The 26,435-nt window shown below is 36.1% G+C and overlaps 1 protein-coding gene across 22 annotated transcripts in view; it reads right to left on the bottom strand.

Annotated features, from left to right (window-relative positions):
• Positions 1–25,195, bottom strand: part of NRXN1 (neurexin 1) — a 705,404-nt gene extending 680,209 nt beyond the window's left edge. For 13 of the 22 annotated variants that reach the window (XM_029965154.1, XM_018085100.2, XM_029965159.1 and 10 more), the window contains exon 1: positions 24,442–25,180. In XM_029965154.1, the coding sequence (XP_029821014.1) occupies positions 24,442–25,180 (739 nt within the window). Of the gene's footprint in view, positions 1–24,441 lie in introns of all 22 variants that reach the window. The other 9 variants (XM_029965176.1, XM_029965177.1, XM_029965155.1 and 6 more) reach the window with 1 other exon arrangement.
• Between the last annotated feature and the right edge of the window lie 1,240 nt (positions 25,196–26,435).

The raw sequence follows: 26,435 nt of genomic DNA, 5'->3' as shown, positions 1-26,435 counted from the left end.
TTGGGAAAGACGGGTCATCTCAGGCACCTTGATAGGTCTGGCTCTAGAAAAAGACATCCTCACAAATACCACTATGAAGTTCATATGCCTTGCATACGACATTGTCAGAAGAACATGCTCAATAATACACTACGTTTTCAAGGATCTTCTCTCTAATGTTCTGCAACTGGAGCTAAGACTTCAACTTAACTTCAAGAAAAATTGTAAAGGCTTTTTCAGATTGCTTTCAACCAGAAGAAAAAAAGGTCCCTTTCATCTTTTTACATGTTCATGTTTTTATGTTTTGATATGAGATGCACTTGCCCAGGTAGGTAAAATTTATTCTAAAGAGAATTTTACTTATATTATATATATATACACACACACATATATATCTACTTTTTTCAAAAAAACAGGCACTGGAAATAAATGCCCTAGCCACTAAACTATTAATGCTGCAGGGATGTAGCTCTCTGCTTCTAAACTAAAATGAGGATTATTTCTGATGAAATATTTCTTAGAACTGGCATGTTTCTGTGGGAGTATCTCATTAAAATTCTTAATAATATTCTAATGATGAATCACTTCATTAAAAAAAACATTCAGCTTAGCTATGTGTAAGCATATTTTAATCAGTAGGCATATTGTAATAAGTTTGTGCTTCAAAATTAAAAGAAAACTTAATTTTTTCTGAAGTAGATTTTCTACTAGTATAATACAGTAGTAGGGACCATCTAGAGACAGAGTAAAAGATGTGAGTGGTAAACATTGTTTGCTGTGTCTCCACACCACATTTTCCTGAAGGCACATTCCTGTTTCAGTTTTTAAGAGAGACCTTTAGTTATAAAAAAAAATTCAATAAAACTTTGTTCACCTTTAAACTCTCAGAGTTATATGTAATATAATTTCCTTTGAATTTCCCTTTCTTTAAAAAATTACCACATGGAATTGTTTGGCCTGTATTATACAGGATATAGCATTAGATAATCATGGACTAAACATATATTTGGTGGCTCCAGATCATTACAACAGTCAAATAGTAATTTAACAATTCTGAAGACAATAATCGCAGCATCATCATTTTTTAAAATTCAAGTACAATCCCAGAAGCTGTACACAACTTCTGCCTGTTTTCACCCCAGATATTTTTACTGAATAGCTCTGCAGTAGCTAAGAAGAGCTATAAATTTGTTTTCATGCATAAGGGCTCATTAAATTGCTGGATTGCAAGACTGTATAAATTATTTATCCCTATAGAGAAACAGGTTTTAAAATTCACAGTTTAGAATAGGCTCTAATTCCCCTCTCATATACAGAGTCACTGATGTAATTAAAGGTTAAAATCAAGGAGATCAAATGTTAAAAGGATAAATGTGTTCCCCCTCTCCTGAGCTCAGGCACACAATGCACTGCCATGCTTCCTTTCCTCGTTAGCTGTTGCTGAAAGACCTTGACTGTCTGCCTCCTTAATTATTTCAGGTTAGAAACAGAGTTTAGCCCATGTTTTTATTATGTTTTCAGTGCTAGGGGATAGATCATTCCTTTCATTCTTTCCTTGGCAATGAGAAAAGTAAGAACAGAAGGAAATACTCCACTTCCATGGGAAATGCCAGGTAAAGCGCTATCAGAGGTAATGGAAGCTCTGCCACAAGGAGCTCCTCAGCTTCCTCGAGCTTGAGCCTCATGTCAGACTGACTTACGGGCTGAGCTAGCCTACCTGGCCTCCACATTGTCCAATGATGAACGTAAAATCTTTACAGAGGGAAAGGCTAATATATCCCCTCATGAATTCTAATGACAGACAGTGTTTCCAAACCCTCAGTGATACCATTATAATCTTTATAGACTATAATCGATTTTTATGCCTCACAAACAGGCAATCTGCAATTTATAAGCTATATCATTAGACTTTTTCCTCATTGCTTTAATTTTTTCTTGGTGATGTATAATGTGTTGCTAGTAAGGTAAATTGATTAATTCCTTTCTTTTTGCCCTTGATTTTTGGATTAATTTTTTTTTTTTTTTTACTTCCTTTGGTTCTAAAGAGCAAAAAAACTCACCCCAAATCAAGCCTTAGTTGGTTTTTTTTCGTTAATAACTCACTTGGACCTCTCCATGACTGAAGTGCTAGAGTGGTGTGATAAAAGCAAAGTTAGCTTTTTGACTGCAGGTCCAGTGTGGGTTTCAGAATCACTTAGAATGAAATTGCATTCACTTTATCTGCTGATCTTCACAGGCAATTGCATTTCACAGAAGTCAGGGGCAGCTGTCTTTCTTGGAGCATTTCCTATCCCCTGCAACGCCGGTGAGGCTTCTCTGCCAGCACATTTGAACTTTGCTTCAGAGGACAAGAAACAACAACAGCTGCATTACGGGGTGTGCACTGGAAACCACACGCGCTGCTTCTGTGTCGAATCCAAACGTGGGCAGCAAAAATAGCTTCTGTAGGCAGTTTGGTTTTAACTTTTTCAATATAAAATGTATTCAGTTTTGTTTCAACGTGATTTCCAAGACATGAGAGCTCTGTAATACTGCACGTAGATTTCTTTTACGAACTGCATTAACAACTTTGAGCCGGGGGTCCTGGTGCTCTGTTGTTCCATTTGTGTCACTTGCTAGGTACATTTATAAGAAACTGTATGATATATATTTACTGAAGTGTATTTTGTAATAGATTAGGCAGCATTACAACACACCACCATGTTAAAGCTTTCTAAATCCCACCTTTGGAGACAGCAATAAAAAGAAGTTATATGAAATTACACCTTACATCATTACAAGCAGTGACCAAAGGCCAGAGAGAGTGGTCCAAAGGAGACAAATAAGCAAAAGAATAAATACATTGAATAAGGAAGAGTGAGCCCCTTGAACAGTAAACCCGTTAGTCAGGTCTTTGTAGAAAACATAGGTTGGGGATAAAACTGGGAAGGTTGAAATGAAGAGGCAAACATCACTGAAAATTGGAAATGGAGAAATGGAAAAGGAATTGATATTAAGGAACAGAAATGGGAAGACTTGGCAGTAAGGGGAGTGGTAGGGAACTCGAGGAGATTCTAAAGGAATAAAATATTTCCTATAAACCCTTCAGAACTACAGAGGCCATCTGCAGTAACACAGGCCATCTAAAACCAATTATAATTGCTACATATATTTCCTCATCTTTATTACTGTGTTTAATATCATTCAATAAGGAATATGAGTAATACTGACAGTATAAGAATGAAATATCTGAGGGAGGAAATTTTAGTGGAATGTTGTTCAACATCAAAAAAGAATCAGCAATGCAAATCAGACGATGTGATAACTGGGGAATGCTAAAAGGAAACTTCATGGGAATCGCAGACATCCTGTCATTTCTGGAGAACATGATCAACATAAGATGAGTATTATATTCATTTACAGAAAAAAAAAAAAAAGAGTAATGGATAGTAACAGGTATATCTTCTTAAATTGGAATGGCACGTGAAGTAAAAGAGAAGGAGCCCTGCAGTGAAACGAGTGCAGCTGACTGTCACAGGGATATCACCAGCAGATTGTAGAAGTGCTGAACTGAAGATTATATGGCATTTTTTGGCACACAATTTTGAGCAGAACCAATAGGAAGCATATAGTCATAGTCCAGTAGAAAAGTCAGCAAGACATTTCAACAAATGTTTACACTGATCTGAAGGCTTTTGGTGATACTGTAATGGAACCTGGATCAATTAACTAGTATCTTTCTAAAGCATGAAATTTGTGGCAGATAAAATCCAAATTATATAATCAGATTAACACAAAATGGAAATGTTTAGAGATACTAGTCTTGTAGTATTTATACTACACTGTATACGCACAGCGTATACACTTTATGTATACACTACTGGCTTAGAAATGTTGTTCAGTTCAGATTAAATAATCACCTTTACACAGCCCCACACTTCACATGGTGCAGAGTCAAAACAATCATTTTGCAGAAGTTTAAATGAAAATGAGGAGAAATGCATTCTGTGATGATGGCCTTGTATCCTGATAGAAGGCTCTGACTGGTTGCTCTGATCAACAAATTCAGAAGTCTGAACCAGCCTGTTTGGAAAAGTAAGTCATGAGAACATGGAATGTTACTGGACTTGACTCTTTTGGGCTGCTTTATTTAAATTTTAGGAATTAAAGAAATTAAGTGCAAGACTAAGAAAAAAGAGCACAAACAAGAGGAATGCAAAAATAAAACAGAATTGTAAAGGTAACAGAAAAGTGAAGAGAAAAATATGAATTGGGGGAGACGCTTTTTCAGCTGATAGAGAGCCAAATAAACATAGAACAATCTTCACCTATTCAGAGATTAAGTTCCAGAATATCCTCTAGGAAAATGGTACCTTATAGCTAGCTTTCCCAAGATAAGATACATTCAGTGCTGCTATCAGATTCTGACCTTAGCATTGCTGTCAGTTATTAGTTCTTGGACACTTCCTAAATATAATGTGAAAGCACCTGTTCTGAGTAAAACAATATATAGTCCAACAGCATCCTGCTGCTTTACTACTATTTTTCCCCATGCTCCAGACTGGCCATATGGTTAGTTTACTTGATAATTTCCTCAAGAATGGCTACTCATTGAAATGGCCACTTTGAAGGTCTTACCCCTCAGAGAGCTCTTGTACTGCATTTCCAGCAATCTCATCTCTTACAGAAGCAAGAATCCTGTTTTGCTGCTTTTAAGAGCACACCTGAGTGGTAGATTTCTTTCATTTTCCTTGGATTCTATACTGACCTTTAATCAATGAGCTTAAAATACATCCTTCACTTTGTCACTCAGAAGTCTGGTATATCTCCATAACAAGAAATAGATACTTCTTTCTTTTTTTAATGCAACTGGTTATATCAATTTTGTCTTCTCACAGCACAGACATATAATATTCATTAAGAAATGCACCACAAAATAAAGTTCTTGTTTCAATTTCACATGTATTGTATAAGAATTCTCCTTTCAGTATTCTTTATTCTATATAATTTGTAATCCTTTCATATGTAATTATACTTCTGAATACACTCTTTTTCTCTGTAAGTGTAACACAAATTCAAATAAAAATATTCTGGCTTGTCAAAAAGAGAAGTGCAGGACAATAATTATTCTTCGCCAAAGAGACAAATCAACAAGGTCCTTGTGGAAACAGTCTAAAAAAAATAGATCTTATCTCTAGATCTGAGATAATAAAGAATAAAAAAATGTGTTTACATTCCCTCAGCAAGCTAGGTAACTTCTGTTTGTTAACTCTTTCTTTCACAGGCATGTACCAGAAGGAGTAATGCAAATACAAACAACAGTTAAGACAGTTTTCAGGCATTTGAGATCACAAGGGGCACAAATGATGTCAGATTGCTTTTTTGATCCAAGAGAACTCTCATGCATCAGAATGGGTGCAACCATACCACCAAATCCACAAACAAATTTTGTGAATGACAAAATTTTCCTGGATTTAAATGCAATGAAAATTTTATACTAAAATGGTATTTAGTGCAGAACCCACTAACCCATTAATTCTTATATTTTGAATGCACTGCAAATACAGTACGGACCACAAGCTGAAAGTCCTTCAGGCTCACTTCAGGCACAGAGAGAATGCAACCTCTTAAGAGGACTTAAGGAAAAAAATCTGTTCCTGAGCAGACTTAGAAAGTTTTGACAGTCATGCTGTTTAGGTCAGGTAGCTCATGAAAGATTTTTATATAATAAAATTTCTAAAAATACAATGAAATTATATTTCACTCAAGAATAACCTAATCCTCCTTAACATCTTTGCATAGGGATTAGAGCAAATAAAACCAAGTCTGTTAGTCTTTTTATGAGAAAGTAGATCCAGGTAGAAATTGAGTATGACACACATCCACTGACATTTAAAGAAGACTGAATTTAAAAAATCAAATACAGTCCCCAAATATATATCTGAAATAGATACGGATGGATATATCTGAAATTTAGCATGTTATTATCAATTAATGGGTAAGTATAAAACCTTTAGGATTTTATTCTATCTCAAGTTAGTTGTTGAATGAAATTGCACTATGCAATTTATTACTTGGTGGATCTGAAAAGAGGATGTGGAGTTTGTGGCAAGACAAAACAATCAGAAATTTATGTCCTTCATTGCTGATGCGTGATTTAATTATCACTTGTCAATTTGGTATTACTCTTAAAGAAATTTACAAAATCTCTAGATCAGAATTCAAAGTCCCAAATCTAATGACTATGCAGCTATCTTTTTCACAGCTTGAAATCTACTAGTATTTTGAGAGTTTTTTATAGGAGGCACAAGTAAACCCTAAATAAACATATAATCTTGTCTCTTAAATATCATCTAAATATTCCCAAATTTCTGTTGCTGAATAGTGTCTGCTAAAAACTGTTTTATGATGAGGGTACAGAAAAAACTTGATACATTCCTGCAGACTCCAAACACTTTCTTTTCAGGCAAGCAGTTTCAGTAAAATAAAAATGCATGTCTTTCCCACTCCCCAAAATTAAAAAAGTGCTGTGTCATCATTTGCTGAAATAGAACCTTGCAGTATAGAATAAATAGAGAGAAAACATTACTTTCATATGTTTCCCCTAAAGGAAATATACATTTTCTATTAAGGAAACTGAACATGTAATTTTTGTCCAAGACTATTATTGAAAAGAGCCAGTCAAAGGTAGCAACAGGTTTTGGCTCATGCAAATCTTACTAGGGATTTAAAAAAAATACAGTATTCAGAATTTGGGAATGCAGCATTTTGAAAGAGATTACTAGTTGTCTCAAAGAAGGAGTAATTCATTTTTTTGCCTAGGAATGGTGTATCAGATACAGCATAAACTATTCCATTAAGTATGTACTCTACCTCCAGTGATCCTATGGTGGCAACATACACAGCTATGAAAATGAAAGACATGAGAAGGAATATGACGCACTCCTAACGTAATCTGGCAATGAACCACGGAAGATATGCTGTCTTACCTTTTAATATATTCTGCCATAGTTTAGCAAGATTAGGAAATACCTGTGTATTGTGACAGATTGCTTCTTGGAGCTGGTATGGTAACCAAAGGTACGAAAGAAAGTGTCAGCAAATTCCTACAGACCTCGTGAGAGGTGAACAAGTATATCTGTGCCTGGAAAAACTCATAACATCTTGTTATGTTTATGGTTATTTTCATTTAAAAATATGCTTGAATACATGTGTAAATTATAACAAAGATTTATTTTTTCCAGAAGATGGAGCAGAGTAATATAACGGTCTTCAAAGCTACTGACTCTGTGTTTCCTCACTACTTAGTGAAATTAAAGTATCAGAATAAAAGATTTTGAAGATAAAATAAACATATCAGCATTGTTCTACTCGATAACATATTATTTCAAATACCAGTAATCTGTTCTACGTTACTGAGTAACCAGTCCATTTGTTATTGTTTTTCTTTTTGTATTCCATAAATGATTAAACATTTATGACAGATAGATAATATTTAACTTCTCCCTCTGATTATGGGTTTACATGTTCAGTACACTCGCTCACAGATTTAAAGGACTGAATTCTCCATGCAATCATAAACTTGCTGACATTTCATTTAGCCAAAGTGCTTTGCTTTCTCAAAACCCCTTGTCATTCTCCTTAAAATCAAACTGAAATTGAGAACATTGGGTCAGCACTGTGGATTGCTCATTCTGGGATTTTGTCTGTGTCGTTAGACAGAGCTTCTATTTAATCACTCTTTTCTTGTGATCCGATTTATTAGCCTTGCTTAGCTGTGCAGTCCAGCTGAATGTATTATGCACATGTACCCAGGGAAAGGAGGTAGCACAGCAGTGGCTATGCATGACCATCTAGCATATGGTGATATCTAACAATCCAGGAACTGGAAGGCAATCTATGATTCCCTTTCACATATATTTAATCAGTTCTTTTTCCTGCAGATTTTGCATTCTTAAGTAGGTGACTATCTTCTCTGACACAGGTGTCATACACTTTATTTAGTCATTTTATCTAAATGGTAATTTTATCTAAATGGTCCATTTTATCTAATGGACTGCCTGTTCGGTTCCAGTTACATGTTTTCATATAGTCATTTAGGCAGTCTATCCATTCTTTTATACACATCTAACCATGGTTCATGAAAAATAAGTGAATTACTTGTTAGTCTACCAACTGCTATCTAAAGATACCCTCATGAGACATTCATGGCATCAAATGTTATAGCTAAAGTCGTTTAAGCTACATATACTTGAGAGCTTTATAACATTATTTCATTATATAAAGATCAGATTAGAATTATTTCTGCATAAACTGTTCTATAAATAGTTAGTAAAAGCAACAAATTTGGATATATTTTTCATGAACAATAACTAACTTCTCCGAGAGAGAGCTAAAGCAGTCAGAGGTAGAACCAAACCCCTTGATCCAAAAATTTCTGAAATCAGAAAGAATATTCTCTTCCTTTCAAAGATTGCCCAAGGAGAATCATTCCACTGTTACATTGATGAAAATCAGATCTTCATTTCAATTCAAATACAGATGAAGGAATTCATCTTATGCTTGTAGGCAAAATCCTAGTAGCAGAGGAACCAAAAAGCTAGAAATTTAGGAAAGTGCTTTTTTCCTTTTTACTAACTAATCAGTCTGTTTTGTTCAAAATAGCCTTTACGTAACCAGGTATTAAGGAAAATCACTGTTTCCCCCTTGCACCTTTTTGTTACTATAAAGGACATTTTATGACATTTTGTAAACACTTTTTGCTGGAAAGCTCTAAAATCCTTCAAACAATACCATCAGCAAGTAGCATTACAGTGAAGTATGCCTAAGAAAATTCTTATCAGCTGACATTTGTCCTAATAAAATACAATTTTACACATATTTTAGGAGGTTTTCAGTTCATTCCCAAAAACCATCTTTGCTTTTACTTGCAAAGGAGATAAAACTAAAAATCTTCTGATGGTACAATTCTGAAGGACCCCTTTACAAATAAACATCTTTTTACTCAAGGATATACTAATCTTTTTAACAGATCCCATTGCCATGTCGTGCTTTGAGAAATAAGCCACAAATCAGACACAAATTGGTTATTCCAAAGAAGAACATTTGTTTATAAAGGATATGTATGAATACATCAGGAATTTAGTTGCCCCTAAAGCAATCTGGAATACTCTAAGTTACAATAATTTATTCATTACTTTTGCTCCAATGTTTGCATCTTAACTACAGCTCAATATTGTATATAATATGTAACTTCTAAAACCATAAGTTAGATCATCATCTCTTGTAGGAGATATTGGTAGGAATATAGCAAAATATGCTCTGAAATCTCAGACACCACTAAACAAAAAAGACAGGGAATGATAAGAAGGCAGTGAATATTATTGACCTTATTTTATGGATGAAAAACTGTGAGGAAGATTAAATACTTGAGATATATAAAGAACTTGTAATAGAATAGTGAAAATAAAATAGCAATTCCAAATCCCATTTCCAGTACTTAATTACTTCTCAGTTCTTCATCTCTTTTTTTTTTATTTTTCCATTTTATGCTTCCAGATGTCTACCATTCATCTGATGTAATCATTTATGAAGGATCCAGTTTCTAAAGAAGAAATAATATCTGGGTACGAAGCTAAAAAGGGTTGTTTCACAATAAGTTTTTCTTAACCACAGCCAACTCTGCAAAACAAAACCCAATTGCAAACCCTAGAAGCAAAGGTCACTATCACAATTAAAAAGATTTTCTGAAGGGACCCAGCATTTCAGAGGAGAACTTGCAGCTGGTTGTATATTAAGTATCACGCAGTTTTTATCAAACAAAACCAACAGAAAGAACAACTTGCAGTAAGAAGTGTAGGATGAGACTTGTGGCGAGACTGTTGCACACCCTTTAGACACGGGCAGTACACAACACATTCAGAGACAAATAATTCACTGCAACGTGGCTGAGCATGATATCCTACTGTAATATCTAATAAAATTCCAGATAATTTTGTTACACTCTTCTCCCGGTATCATTTATTTGGTTACCAAAGGTTTGTTTCAACAACATTGCCAGTCTCTTATTTTATCAACAATTTTCAAGATATCCTTTGTATAAAGTCAGAGAAAACACTAAGTCATATTGAAATTCAGCTGAAAAACTTAAAGAAAATTAATAACCTGTTTTGAACACAGAAAAAAGGAAAGCAACTCTCAAAAATACTTTTGACAGTTATGAAAATTTTGTTACTAAGAGGTTTTCTAAGACTTGATATAAAAGTGATGTTAGTGGGTTACAGAAAATGGAGGTCCAGTTCCCAAATTCAACTGAAAAAATTCATGATTTTTATTAATATATAGTATAGTGAGACTACCAGGAATACTGAGAGACAAGTTTTACCTTATAAAGTTTTGAAAACAGACTCCTTTTAAAAAGAGAGAAAATATTTTTCAAATCACTGAAATAATTTTTTTCTGGCCCAAACATTGATAAATAATGCTTGTAGGAATCAATCACAGCTATATGGACAGAAATTCAAAGAGATGTATACAAGAGTCACATGCTCACTTCTCCTGTAGCTGAGAGGGCAAAGACCTTGGCTCCCCTCATGCTACTGCATATTTGCTATCAGAAAACTCCAATTTGCCCCTTTGGATCAACTGGCAGAATTGCCAGAGGAACTGCTCTATCCAAACAATCTGAATTTAGCAAAGTCCTCCCTAGAGAATTATTCCTCTTTACCCAAACCCTTGTGGCAGGACCAAGCTCCCATGTGTTGGGGGTAGATGTGAGACAGAATTAATATAAAATAATATCTGCATCAATTTAAAAAATACTGAAGACTACCTAATTTTCAATCCTACTGTTATAAATTCCAGAGATAACACTTTAACAATTGTAAAATAGAAATACCTCTTGTTAATAACAGAAGTATTGCTTTTAATTTATAATTTATTTTTTTTTTAATTAAGGAGTCTTTGTAAAGTTACATTTAGGACAAGTTGTTTTCCATATATTTATTAAATTGAGAAGCATTTTTACCTTGTTTATGAAATGCATGAATGCTGTAAACAATCACAGAAACTAATATTTTGAGAAGTCTGGTAAGTGTAGGTAGTAGATTTAATGGTGATCGAAGTGTCAATACATTTTTATTGATATCCTATGGTCCCATTAGTCTATTAAACTTTTATTTCACTGTTTGTATATATCTTCTATATTTAAAAAAAAAAAAAGTTTGCAGAGCAGTACTGCTGAGCTAGGGACATATTTTAAATGACAGTAAAATCAGACTGTATTAAATTATACTCCCTTCATTGCTTAGCAAAAAATAGCCTTTAGGGATGTTACATAGGACTTGGATTTCTGACTGGTACTATTTTGCTGCAGAATTTAAGCTTTCCTAAAGAAATAGCACTACAATTCTTTTCTAGAAAATGCAGTAAAAAGGTGGTAAATGACACATACATTGAGCTTGAAGACAATTTATATGCATACAGACATCTGAGTTTAAATTCATCATTATTCATTAAAAAAGGCATTTCTAAAGATGAATCTAATTAGATTACATACTAGGCATGACATTTATGATATGTAAAACCACAAATAGTTATCTCCAAAAATTACAAATATCGATTGGTTGTCTATGATTCTGCAGTTTAGCTTGTATCCGATTATGGTCAAACCACAATTTTAAATTCTTCTTTTGATCACTGCACTTTTTTTATTTTATAAAATTTTCTATTCATTCTAACACATATAGTCCCATTTAAATCAGTGGGAGTAATAACATTTAATATTCCTTAAAATGTCACTAGATGATTAAATACCATGAGGTAACATATAGGATAATCATATGCTTTTAAATAACCATATTGTATTATTAAAATAAGTATCATTATCTGCAGCATACTAGTACACACATTAGTTTATACTGTGGATCAAGGGGATAAAATTATTCATACAAATAATCCAAATAAATACAGTGGGACCATCTGTGAATTAAGTGATCATAAAGAAATTCACTGGGAATTTGACTATGACTTTATTCTGTGTCACCTCCTGCCCTAAAAGATTCTTATTTGTCTTCTTTCTAGGCAAGTAGGACATAGTATAACATATATAAATCATGGAAAGGAAAAGGGAAAATAAATATTTTTTATCTTCATAATTTTTTTTTTAACACGCAGGGAAAGAAAGAGAAACTAGTTCTGTGCATAGAGAAAGTAAGCATCTCTGCATAAGGAGAACAATAATAAAGGTGTGTTCAAAAGACCTGGAACATTAATAAATGTAGCTCTTATAAAGACATAAGTGTCTTAAAAATATTGGCTGCTCCCATCAAAGACAAACACTGCATTTCTGGGTCTTGTGTACAGAATATTGTACTGTGGTTATACTATTTCTTATATACGACTCTTACAGGAAGAGTTTAAGAAATAATTTTAGAGAACTTTAATGGCAACACTGATAAGTAGATGTGCAAATACCATGCTTGTATTTTATTTTAAAAAACTCAATTCACTGGAAAAATGGTTCTGAAATGTACTGAAACAATTTTGTCCAAGTCTTCTATTTCTTTTTTTCAGTCTTAAAAAAACATATTTTATCTAGTCACAAAAATTCTCAACTGAAAACCTGACATTTATGTTAGCAGTAGTATCTTCCCAAGGGAACCCTAAGTAACTTTAATTTCCATTCTGATTCCTTTCGACTTCAGCCTTATTTTGAAGCAGAAATATAAAAAACATTTGGGCAGGAGTAACTTGACTTTCGTGTTTGAGCCTTTTGTCAACCCCTTGAAAGCCCACCACAATCTGTTCAAGTTGCAAATTTTCTCAAAAATATGTTTGTAGAGTATAGTGGAGATGTCTTGGATTGTACTAGTCAGCTCCTGAAAGACTGTGTTAACTTCAGCCTCAGCAGGTCTTCTTGGTCTCTGTAGCCTATGGTAGGTCCAGCTTACCCAGTTTTGGACCAGGGAAAGTGTCAATCCAACAGCAACTTCCCTGCTGGGAGTGGGCCCTGAGGAAAGGGAGCTTCCTCATTCAAGTGCAGAAAGCACAATGGCTGGGGCTGGGATGTCTGCGTGGGAATCAAGTCTTTAAAATCTAAAAAAAATTATACGCACTGACTACTTTACTATCTTGAAAGAATATTCTTTGGGCAGCAAAGGCAAAAATAGCAGCTCTGAGGCATAAGGCTTCTTACACAACTTAGATCCATCTACTTTATTCATATAGGGTAAGATATAGCCTTTAATTACACAGTTTAATGCAATTGTCTCCAGAGCTTCCTTCACTTCATCGGTACACAGGACTATTCTTAGCAATAAGTAATGACCGAGTAACAAAGAAAGCTCTTGTGCTTTCTTTGCACCTGCCCCTGCAGTACACAAGACCTTGTTGAAAAGGAGTGGGGTGTACCTCATAGCAAGGAGAGGTGAATGCTGTGTGGAAGAAATATATTCTATCCCCTTCTCTCCTAAAAATACCATGTGATTTTGGTCAGGGTTTTAAAGACAGGCATTTTCTGGGTGGTCATTCCTAATGTTGTTCAGGATATTTGCACCTCTGGAGAGTGTGCCGTGCTGAATATACCGGAACACGCAGTGCTGATCACTCAAACCTCTAATCTGAAGGCAGGGAGAGCTGTACTTTGAAGTTATAGTGGATGCTTAAAGTGTGTGGTATTATATGTGAAGTAATCAGAAAAACTTCAGATGGGCACTCAGTGAATTTTTTTACCTGCAGTCTCATTTGCCTCAGTTCTCCTCTACGAATGGGTTAATAGCATCTGTCATCTTACATGGGCATTGTGTAATTTTTAATATTTGCATAGCAGCTCAGATGTCGCTATGAAAACCTTAGAAAAGCCCAGGGAAAAATTACTAATTTCTCTTCAGAACTGATTTGAATACGGACGATAAATAAGGCTCAGGGCTACGAACTGAACAGCAAGGAGAAAACAAAATATTGAAGAACTTATTATCAGCCTATGCACTGAACGAGGCAGTAAGCTTGAGGATAAAGAGCTATATGATCATGTAATTAAACATTATTTCATAATGGATACCCAGAAACAGATGAAATTGAAATTGCACAGTATCTTTTGTCCTGACAGTTCACAGCTTCTACGTGCTTTGTTTTATAAACTTAGTGCTATTGTCAAAGCATAATTGTTGAGTGCAGGATGTTCATACATGTTAGACTGACCCTGATGACTTAGGCTGATTAGAGAAGCTGCAAACTGGCCACACTGAGCTGCACTTTAAAAACCTTTGCGCCAAATGGTTATCTAAGAACAACCAAGGGAGTGTGAAGATAGATGACACATAGATGACAAAAATACTTGACAGTCTATTTTCAAAGGGCAAATATTTTAATAGATGATAGGTCATCTCCTCTATGAGGGTGAAAGTGAGGGTAAAATATGATTGTTTTTAGTTATTAATTTACAATTTTACAAGGGAAAACAGCATTGCAAGTTCTCACTCCCCATCTACAAAAGAGAAAAACCAAAGAGTGGAATGAGTAATTATTGTTACCATGCAGGTGTCAGAAACAAGCAAGCAAAGCTTCTCCACAGTCATTTTTGTGCTGATAAAATGTTTCTATGCATCTGAATGACAAAAGAAACTTCTATAAAGATTGCAAAGTAGTGTTACATAGTAGTGGGCAAGATTAGGTCTGTTTATTCCGTGAGTTTTTGGGGTGTTTTAATATTAATACAGTTGAAAGGGCTTTTTTTCCTAACCAGAGAACCTGATTCTGATCTTACTCTTATTTTACAATGGCCTAACACATTAACTTCAAGAGGTATCAGTTCTGATTTACATACACATGAAAGGACTACTGCAACAAGTTATTTCAGTCCATCAATTGACAGAGATATTACTGAATGTGACAAATCTACAAAAGCAAAATATTTTTAAAATATTTTACAGAATAATATATATGATTTCTAAAGACATTTTCCTCTTCCATTTCCTTTGGTTAATCAATGTCCTTAGTATCTCTTTCTTCATTCTATAATGATTGAAAGTCACTGAGAGCTCAGACTGGGCAAGGACAAATTTCCAAGACATATTCAGATGCCATTTTTCAAATTTCTGTTGAGGAAACTAAGGAAGAGCAAAGTTGAGTAACATCAAAACCTGTACTCAGCTCACTTGATATATTTAGGCTATGCAAGGAGCTATAATCCCATATTAAAGTAAAACATCAAAAGAACTAAATATTACTAAGCTCTTAGAGGAATGCTTTTTGAATTAGGTCTGCCATTATCACAATAGATACAGCATCACTAACTGCTTTTTATTATTTTTAATACAAATGTGAATAAAATGGAGAGACAAATTCTATGCTTAAACACAAGCAAGAAAAAAAAGATGAAAGTCACCACTCAATGAAGGCATCTTTGCTTCTGTATTCTGTGGTGCCATTAGCTTATATTGCAATGGATATGTTTATGTTTGTTTTCCTTTTCTTTTTTTTTAATAGTGAACAAATTGGAAGGGAATTTTATTCACTTGCATCACTGTGCATGCTTTCATGGTTTAAGATTTACAAAATCCACCAGCATGACTCACAGTATCACAGTGGGTAATATGGGACTGAGTAGCAAACTTGAATGATGTAAGTACTTATACTGTGCAAGAAAGACTTTACTTTTTAAAGACTCCAATGACACTTAAGAAAATGGGATCCAATCAATGATAAGAGAATAGCTAAAATCTCTCAATGTAAACATGAATGTGGTTGTCAGCGGATTTGCAAGAAAAGCAGGTAAAAAGTTCTGTTACTGTGCTTACACATAGCAGTGTGTGTAGTCTGGAAGGAAGATGCAGTGTCTCACTGGCCTCTCTGACTTCTGCCCCTGGACCTTACAGGTTAAGAGTCTGACTTTACAAATGTAAAATGTACAAATAATTTTACAAATGTAAAATGTAAGCCTGTTGCTGAGCAATAATCAGTGGAATCCAAACTTTTTTATACCACTTTTATCACTCCTGCATGATTTAGAATGGGGAAATATAACATCTTTCTTAAGAGAGTTGAAGAGCACTTTTTTTTTTCTCCTAGTAATAGGGCCCAATTCACACATTTTTGTTAATAATTAATATAATCTTTGCATCACAAGATCATAATTCATCCTAAAGCTATTCATCATGGTTGTGCCCCAGACACCCATTGTATAAATGCTGATGTGTGTGTGTGTGAACATTTCTATTGTCACCTTTGGGAACAAAGAAGAGTCAGGATAAGCTTCTAAAGAAAATTGCATTATTGAGATATAGAACTTTACCCCATGTCTATTCAACTAAGTTTGTGATTTTCTATATACTTCTTCAAAAGAAAGTACATATAATTTATAATATATACGTGCAATCTTTCTCAAGGAGTCATTTCCCAACAGAAATATCTCTTTTGACGGAAGTGTCATTTTTTAAAAATCTTTTGTTAAAGCTGAAAAGTACTAAAGAGAAAGAAGACCAACATGAAGGTCATTCTGTATCAGAAGTTAAGATGTAATGCATCTTCAATTGCATAGTGAAATGTCAGTGACCTCCTCAAAGGCTGTATGCATTCCCTTAATTACAGACAGTACTGTGAGAAGCATCAATCTAGTTTCTCTGCCTTGAGCAACACAAAGCCCTTTCTCTAGACAAAATCACCAAAAAGTCAGACCTTCTCATTTCAAGACCTTGTGCAATGAGGCACAGTCTAAAAGGAATCTGCAGCTTGCACACCTGCATAGCATTGTTAGTATGCAACACCTACATAGGCAAAACACTGTGTTTCACAGTTTGTAGTGGCAGCAACTCCTAAAAGTGATTCTGGTGAATACACCCTCCTTTTTTTTTTATTAAACAGATTTTCCCTCAAATTAGAGAATGTCTTAAATATAAAACAAAATAGTCATATGGCTTTACTCTTTCATCATGGTTCACAAGGCGCATATTAAACTAATGAATAATTATAATCATGAAGATGATGATGGTAATAAATATCAGAATTTATGAAAGTATTTTCTCTATAGATATTCCCAGAAGAATACTACAGTCAGAATCAGCAGGTTATTTAATTTGCCCTAGATCTCTCTGTTTTCATATTCCCACTTGAATATAAGTTCAGAATCAGCAGGTTATTAGGTTTGCCCTAATTCTAAACTTTAGTCAATGGGACTTCAAACTGACTCCAGTGAAAAATGAAAACAGAACATGTTTTTTACAGCTATCTAAAAGGCACCAAGTTTGCTGCTTAATAGGACCTAGCTGAATAGTTCTAGGTTCATAATCCACTCCACAGAATTAAAGAAATCTAAATTCTTATCATATAACCCTGTTCTTATAGATTTGCTGCCAGCATACCCCTGTTTCATTTCTTTACAAGCTCAAACCAGGCATGACTGAGGCCACCTCCTACTTTCACCCCCAGATTTCTCATTGAAAAAGAAAGAAAATGAAATTTTTAAAAAAAATTATATAGTCATTGACTGGGAACCAGAGTTCTTCAGTTATCCTCAGACATTAAACCTTAGATTCTTTTACAGTAATAAGGATGGCTTTTGTACAAGTGTAATGTTGCAAAGGATGAGAACTGTTACGACTATAAGAAGAGCTGAATTGTCAAAGGAAATGTGATTGGAAGTTGACATCATTTCCAATATCTAGTCAGACCAATGGAAAGCAGTGGCAGACAAGCTGTACACAAGAAAAAACACACTCTTCTGAACACTCAGCTATGGATAGGTAGTAGGAATGCCAGCAACTTCAAAGCCAACTGACAAGTATCAGTTCTGTAGACTAAAGTGGTTGCACTACAGTAAAGGGAGCTTCAAGTCTTGACTTCCCCTACTAGATCCCTAACAGAAATTCTGATCTTTCAAGTACCTGATGACCAGGAAAAAAACGGTACAAAAGAAGCATGGATGAAGTGTCACTGATTTAACTTCACAGATGGAGAAAACAAACTGGAGAAATGGTGTGAACCAACTAGGGTCACTAAGAAAACAATGGCATATCAAAACCACATGCTTTTCCCTATTCATTAGGTCATTAGTTACCACAGGTATTTTGTGCATTGAAGTGCTCATTGATTCTACCAATTCTACTCCAAGACCCAGGAGAATGGCTAGACATTAGCATGAACCCACTGCACACAACTACTTTTTAGCTTGGCAGAAGAGCATCTGAGCTTCAAGGTTGAGTTCTGCACAACTGACAATATAATCCAGGCCAGTAAAGTGCTCGTGATACTCTCAGATACCATCACCAGTACAGAAAGAGAAACTGTCATTCAGTGAAAGTGCACATCTTCTGCAAAAGATTAAATTACAATCCTGGGTCAGCGTAGAACTAAATAAAGGCATCAAAGTATTACATAGCCTAACTTTACTAGTCAATTAGCACTAGTCAATTATTTGCTAGTCAATATAACACAGGTAAAGCTATTTTGCAATGTTCTCCCAAATCATTCCCTGAAAGAAGTATACTTCAGTCTTTACAATTTACTCCTCAGGTACAAAAAGGTATGCAACACCTCAAAATGCTGTTCACTATTCTGTAAAATCATGTGTTTATGAAGGTACACAACTTTCATCTACAGAGCAATAGATCGGACAAAGCATTTTTCCAGAAACTGGTATGGTTTCATGTTTGCTGAAAGGAACATCAAGCTTTATGGAAGATAAAACATCATACTAAATTCAGTAAGAGAGATGGATGAACCTTTTTGTTTTAAATTATCAACCTATTTTAATAAGTTTATTAAAAGAAGCATAGACCCTTCAAGCTGCATATGTTAATGTTAGCCTCTACATAAAGCTATTTCTATCAGGAACTGGTTTTAATTGCCAGGGTGTTTCCCCATTCCTATCCATCAGGTCGGTAATGATGATGGGATAAAATTATATGTTCTGGAATCCAAATGTTTTCCCACAACTCCTTGGCTAGCATTTACTGTTAAAAGACTCCTAGGGAGTTCAACCTGTAGCTGAGACAAAAGATCAAGTACATTTGGTCAAAAATGCCTGTAAGCCTTGAAGTGTAGTAACATTAAAATATAAACAATTTTAAAATATTCTTTTGAAGTTCTGAATTAATATGACCAATCTGACACAAGGTCCTATGGTGCTAGATGTAAATCCTTCTAGCATATTAGCTTTCTATAATTTACAATATAGACTTAAAATTACAAGGACCTGGCACCTCAACTAGGCACAAAGGGAAGCAACAACCTCGTTAATTAAAATATTATTGATCTGGGATACCAAGATGTAGGCTATATGTGTACATGGTCTTTTGGAAGTATTTCAATATCAGGATTTTGAAAGGATTAGTAATACTCAACAAGAAACCTCCTTAGAAGATAATAGAAAACAGACTGCCAACTCCTAATTACCAGTGACACAGTACTTAAATTTCTGTGATTTTACACGAGGTAGATATTGAAATCAATATCCTATAATGCTGAATCCTGCAAACAAAATAATACATCAAATTGCATTATGAAAATGATGCAAAATTGTGCTTTAAACTGACATAAGGATTGTGTTTTCATATGACTAAAGGTGAAGGGCACAGGTTTAACACAGTTCTGAAAGACTTTTGGATCACTTGACTACCTGCGCTCAAGATTCTACTCTGACAACAAAGTCACCATTTAAAAATATTAAATAAAGTGAAAAAAATGATTGTTAAATTAATTACATAATTGCTAAATACAACACAAGCTTAGCACAATCTCTGGTGGATTTCTACCCCTCCTTCTAAATCAACATCACCCCAGTGGCCATTGGCACTAACAAGAAATTCAGCATGCAGAAGGAATACAGATCGTTTAATAGAGATGCACAGTGTAGGTAAAAATTCTGAAGTGTAAATCAAAAGGAAAGTTTTGTTCACAGTATTTACTACGCCAAAGTAAATTTATCTAACTATTCAAGAAGAATAAAGACCATGGTGACTACTCTGATAAGACTGACTATAGGCAATGAGTTCAACAGCACCTCACTCAAACATGTATCTTGCAATAGATAATTAATGCCAAAAGAAGTTTAAATGTTTCATTCATGGTATAAGAGAATTAAATGGATTAAAATAGGAAAATTTTCAAAGAGTTATAAATATTGGATGACTTTTTAGAAAGTTAACATGAAAAAGGAAATATGCACAACAAAGACTGATGTAATATAATCAGAACCCAAACAAACAAATCTAAATGCTGGCTAGCCAGAGACATCTGGAACTCGCTTCCTCAAAAATCACTTTCACAGTTCAAACCATAGCTGGCATCAACTTTTGAATATCTGACAAGGAAGAGTATCTCTTACAGTGAATAGCTGCATGAACAGTCCTCATTTTTCTCATGAACCAGTAACTCAGTAGAACAGTTAAAATAAAACATGTTCAAAACAGGAATACTTTGAATTCACTGAGCAATTCTCTCTATAGCATACTAGCATTGAGGCAAGTAGGCAAGCTATATTTTAAAAAGATAAATGATCCTGTGAGTAATTTTTTCAAGCAATTACAGATATAGAAAAGCAGAAGGACATGGAGTGACAAGAACTTAGCATCAGTGAGAAAATTCCTCCAAATCAAATCATGTGTATTTTACTACTTCTTTTAGAGGTATCTGCTTATTTTCTCAGACAGGATACTAGACAAGGTCGTTTTTATATAAATGAGGATGAAATGAAAATTATACTTTTTCTTTTTCTCTAAAGTCAGAAGGTCACTATTTTACTAATTTAATATGCAAAATAGGAGGTTTTGGTTTTGAAATTTTAGTGTAAGGAGTAAAGTCAGAAGAGGAATATGGAGGTTCATCGATATGAATAAGGTGTTCTCCTTACTTTCTAGGACCTTGACTTAATTCACTAAAAATCTGACTTTAAAGATCTGTCTTTTTAATAAACAGCTCTCCCTATCATAGAATCAAGCCATACCAATTTGAGTAATTTCAGGAAATCTTATAATTTTCTCTGAATATATTGCAATGTGTGTCAAAAATTTATCAGAAAACTGATATGGCAATTAGGGTTTATTTCAATGCTAGTGTTATTCCTAATAAAATTTATTATAATTTTATTTTTCCTTCTATTGAGTCACTATTATTATGTGAAATAATATTCCCTTGCCTTCTTCAGTACTAAATAGAGATTTTATCATCTCTTTTAGAGGACACCTGTAGCATTTTTACTCATGGACTCATCGACAGCAGAACTGCTACAGAGTATAATTTTCTCTGCTGTGGACTGGACATCCTTGACACTTAGGCAAAACTCCAGTCCTTTTTCTGTGATTTATGCCAAAGCTCCCATTGAAGAGAATTTAGATCCTATTTGAACAAAGGGCATGAGTGAATGGTTCTTTCCTAGCTTGCACTGTTCTTACTGGTGTAGTTCAGAAAGCATAAATAAAGCTACTCCTGATTTAGACAGGTGCAAAACCAGCTAAGCCTACTGGAAATAATTTATATTAATATGTGTTTTTGAAAAAACCTAACTTGGTGGAACTGCATTCTTATAAGAAAAAAATTACTGCAGGAAACATTAATGAGATTGTCAAAGATGAAAATCTGAAAAAAAACATCACCAGATTTTCTCCTGAAAAAACCTGAACTTATAACCAAAATGGCATCCTAAGACTTGAAATTTTGATTGTAAATCTATTATTTCTAAACTTTCAAATATGCAAGTCAGGATAGAAAATTCTGAAAAGGTTTTCTTTATTGTTGTTGATATTGATTCCTAAAGTCCTCCTCATTACACTGTGGGACTCTTTGTCTTACCAGACTGCAGAGATACAGAACCACAATAAATCCAAGAAAAAAAAAATAAATCAAAGGAATATCGAATTTAGTGACCATCTTTCACCTTTAAAGAAAAGGTACCAACTAGGACACCTGGCTAGAATTTCAGATAAAATCTAAACCATTTTTAAACAAAAAGCAAAACAAGGGTAAGTGTGAAAACCCAAAAGACCCCTCCAGATAATTGCATGAGATGTCAGAGATGATCCTCTAGCAATGGCAATCTCTTGCCAAGGTTTGTGGAAAATTTACATGTTCCGGGAACAAAAGATCAAAGCACAACAGCCTAATTTCTCTGTTGGCTACAAAAAACTAAGCAGTAGCCAGGGTTTCTTTCTTGGCAGATATAAAGGCTTTACTTATCCTTTTGCCTTTTCTATTTCTTAGAATACTAAATAATTTATAATATCTTCAGTAGTATATATAAGTAGCTTCTATTCTCTTCATCAAAACGTGACCAATGGAAATTTCAGTTATATCTTTTATCAATCAACAAATATAAACTGTAGGACTAGTTCCATTTATACTGTTAGCAGGGGAAATGTTGTCTCCTGTTCCAAATGAAATCAGAATCTGAATACTTTATGATCCTTTGTTGAGAGAATATGCTAAAATTATAAGTCTTGCTATTATTTTATAAGGCTTCTTAGTGGTCAAGGGACATGTGAGGAGAATCTTGATCCCACTGAGGTCAATTGTAAACCCATCAGTATTTAAATGAAGTCAGCATTTTACCTTAATTTTGGGGCATTCTAAGTATTATTTTGAGAGTCATCTTCTTAAAAGCTCCATACAATTTTTAATGTATATAAATATAAATATGTATTTCACTAACATTCAATCTAAACATAAAAAAGTTCCCTAAAAATGGATATTGAACCTATTATTATGTAAAGGTAAGAATTTATCTGATTTATGTTACATGCAATTATGTGAACGTTTTTATATAAATATTATAGTTTCAAAATAACTTCAAATAAATACACTATGTTCTAGTGTAAAGGGCATGCAAAGGTATAATAGCATTTAAATTACCATTGTTGCTTTAATGAAGCTGCTACACCTCACAATTTTCTTTTTGGTTTTTGGGCCCAACTAAGACAATTCAATATTGTGCATACACTTATATATTATGTAGAATCATATATTAAAAATTGACATCAAATACTAAATCCAGTAAGATGATCTACCTACTACAAAAGACATTACATTTTACAGTTTCTGGGAATGGGTGCAATTGAAAGTACAAATGCCTTGTTTTCTGAAACTACCATTTGCTCTTATTAAGAATTATTTTAAATATTAATAGGGTTTGAATTTTTTACAAATGGCAGATGAGAGATAAACAGCTGATAAAGTAAAAGGATGCAGAATGACTGTAGTGTTTTGAATATTGACACTAAGGACAGAAGGTGTTACATAATAAAGCACAGTCACAAATGATGTTTTCTTTCTTATAATAAGTGAAATCTGATAGAAATGCTAAAGGCAAATTATTCAGCCATAAATGTCATGCAGCCACTCAGTGAAGATCTTAATTTGGCCTTGATAATATCTTATTTATATTTGCCTTTTACATTTTAAACTTAGGTCTTTGCTCTCCAATTTTGACATGATGATTATATTTTTCCTCGGTACATTTGCTCTTATTTCATTCATACACCTTTACGTCCTGTTCTAGGTACACAATCTATGTAATTTCTATGCTTAGGGAGCTGCAAGCAATGGTACATTTACTAACAAAATAATAAAACCAAGAGTCTTGCATGCATCTGCAAAGTAAATGCTCACATTCCTTCCATTTGCCAAAAACAATGGGCACTGAATATGAATCATATTTTACCCAGTGATTTATTTGTAGATGGGATTCAGGAAACTGCTATTTTTCTAAGCTCCCTCTACCTTAGTAAAACTATTCAGTAATTTTGTGGTCTTGAAGTATGTACTTCCCCCTTGCACTTTTGCATTCTCCCTGTCTTCTGGCATGGTGAATTGCTAAATACATTGTAAAACAGTACCATTCACATCCATGTAAAAACATAATCCTCTGTTTAATCCCCCTCTACCCAGCAACAATTTCAGGAATTCACAAATAAATCACTGATTTTATTTCAATGACATAGCAGAGGCAAATATCAAATACAAAGTAGACTCTGGGTCTCCTCTACCCTACAAAACCAAACCCAGGTCATCTTTGCACTTAATTCAGTAAAATTATCCCCAGAACTGCTTTTCCTGCTCCCCAAACTAATTACCACAAGCTGCTTGTGATAAGCATGCCCATCCCCTCCTTCAACTCCAGCCAAGTATGATGCCAACCACCCCCTCCCACCCAGGAGACATCTGGTATCCAGGACCCATCTTCCCTTTGCCCAGAACAACCCCAAATCCCCCCCTCATCCCCGGAGGACATTCAAATAACATCCTGCTCCTCTTCCTTCTCTCACCCAGCCTCTCAGAAAACAGAAGAGTGATGGCACCATGGTTGGCCACAGAGACACGTGGAAGACGGGGAGGAGAAGGTGGGGAAGAGGGGAACCAGGAACATGATGGAAAGGGAGGGGAGGGAAGAAGATCCACTCGTACAGATGAAACTTCATGCAGGCCTGGCCTCCTACCCGTCCCCTCCATGGAGTGATGGGGAGGGGGGCGGTGGGGCGAACTGAAATGGCACCTTACCTTCACTGCAGTCCTTCCCTCGAAAGCCCGTTTGGGAGCAGTCACAGACGGCCTGGTCATTGAGCACCGAGCAGACGCCCCCGTTGAGGCAGACGTCCTCCCTGGCACACAGGCGGCTCTGCTCGTCATCCAGCCGCACCTCCTGGCTCTCCACCGGTGACGCCTGCGTGTAGTTGACCCGGACGTCTGTTATCCAGCCCTTGAAGGGCTCCCGGTCCTTGACAGAGGAGAGTGTCAGCTTTAGCGTTGCCGACCGCAGCTCCGGCGGGAGCCCCCCTAAGAAGAGCCCGCTAAAGACAGTCATGTCCCGCCGTTTGGACTTCACCTCCACCCACTTGGTCTCGGCTCGGTCAATGATCAGCGTCGTGTTCTTGAAGTGGCGGCGGATGACAACAGAGTGCCAGAGGTTGTCGTTGACCGCCGTGTCCGAGAGCAGGGTGGCGGGCTCAGCACAGAAGATGGAGAAGCTGAGCTGTAGCCGCCCGCCCTGGGTGAGGATGAGCTCCAGAAAGTCGCAGAAGCCCTCGTCATCAAAGTAGAGCACCAGCCCACTGGAGCTGCGTGTCTTCATATTGAAGCTCATCTCACTCTCGCAGCAGGCGTTCCACTTGGGGAAGCGGGTCCACTGGCCCTCCGCACCTGGGAACTCCAGCCCGCTGCCCAGCTCTGCCCAGCAGCCCAGCAGTAAGGCCAGCCAGAGCAGCAGGCAGCCCCCACGCCGCACCAGCGCCGCCCCCATCCTGCGCGCCTGGGGCGGGCGAGCGGGGCGCAGGGCTGGCGGGGGCAGCACTGGGGCCCCGGTGGCAGACAGGGTAAAATCTTGCTGGGCGCCGGCTGCGCTGGGAGGTTCAGGCACACTCACCCCCGCCCCGGGTGCGGGGGTCACTGCGGGAGACTCCCCGGGGCGGGGGGCTGCAGGTGCCCCACGGGATGCGGTTGGGCACGGGATGGTGCCAGGGGCCGCTGGAGGGGACCCACAGTGGGGGTAAGGCGCCGTTTGGTCTCTTCACTGCTCGGCTGGGCTCCGCAAAGGGTGTCCAGGGGTGGGTGAGTCAGCAGAAATTTTCCCCAAAGCCAACATTACCAAACCTGGAGAAAAACCAAGATCAATGGCAAAACTCTCCTCCAAGTGGATCCACCAGCTCGGCAAGACTGTAGCAATATCCTGGCACGTGCGCGCCTCTTTTTACATCCTCTCCACCAGCTGTAGTTTCCCAGGAAGCCAATTATTGATCCCAACGCTGCCTCCCTAGCATGGATCCTCTTGTCATATCACAGACCGTCTGCCATGGTGCTAGAGCAGCGTCAGCAGACGACAGGACTCATTGCTCGTGGTTTCCTGAGCTGCCTCAATCCCAATGGGGCTGAAACCCAGAAGCTGTCAAACAGCCGAGTGGCTACTTGACATGCAAAGCCTGACAGCTCTTCTTCTGTTTGCTTGCAAAAGGCCAAGGCTAAGATCCAGGGGGGTGATTTTCCTCTATTGTTTTTGTTTCTAATCTGCAAGGAATTGAAACAGAATAATAAGAAATGATGACTCGTAACACGTTAAATCATAAAGTTGATCAATATTGAATGTTTGAGATTATTTTTTCATTTCAGTCGCTGTTGGACATTAGAAAAATGCTGCTGTAATTTTGGAGCTACTGGGGAATTATAATAACTTGCAGTGCTGAACCTAAATCTTAACATACATGCTTATACTAGATTACATTTTTATGGTATAATCTATACATAAACTACTTACCTTTCCAAAACTTCCAAATATTTCAGTAGTATATTTTACTATTATAAGAACAATGTTAAACAGAAAAAGTGGTGTTTATTCTGCAATTTATTTTATTGTAATTTATTCATGGAAACACCAGCACCTGTGAAGCTACAAGGGTCCTATTAATGCAGACAATGCTGCCAAGCCCAGTTCCAGTTGTTTCCAATACAGGTCAAAAAAATAAAGTGGACTGAGCTCCTAGCAAGAACTGACAGCCTCCACT

The sequence above is a fragment of the Manacus vitellinus genome, unplaced genomic scaffold (assembly GCF_001715985.3).
Source record: "Manacus vitellinus isolate BGI_N305 unplaced genomic scaffold, ASM171598v3 scaffold_8_pilon, whole genome shotgun sequence".
Taxonomy (NCBI): domain Eukaryota; kingdom Metazoa; phylum Chordata; class Aves; order Passeriformes; family Pipridae; genus Manacus; species Manacus vitellinus.
This window is presented reverse-complemented; position numbering and strand designations above follow the sequence as displayed.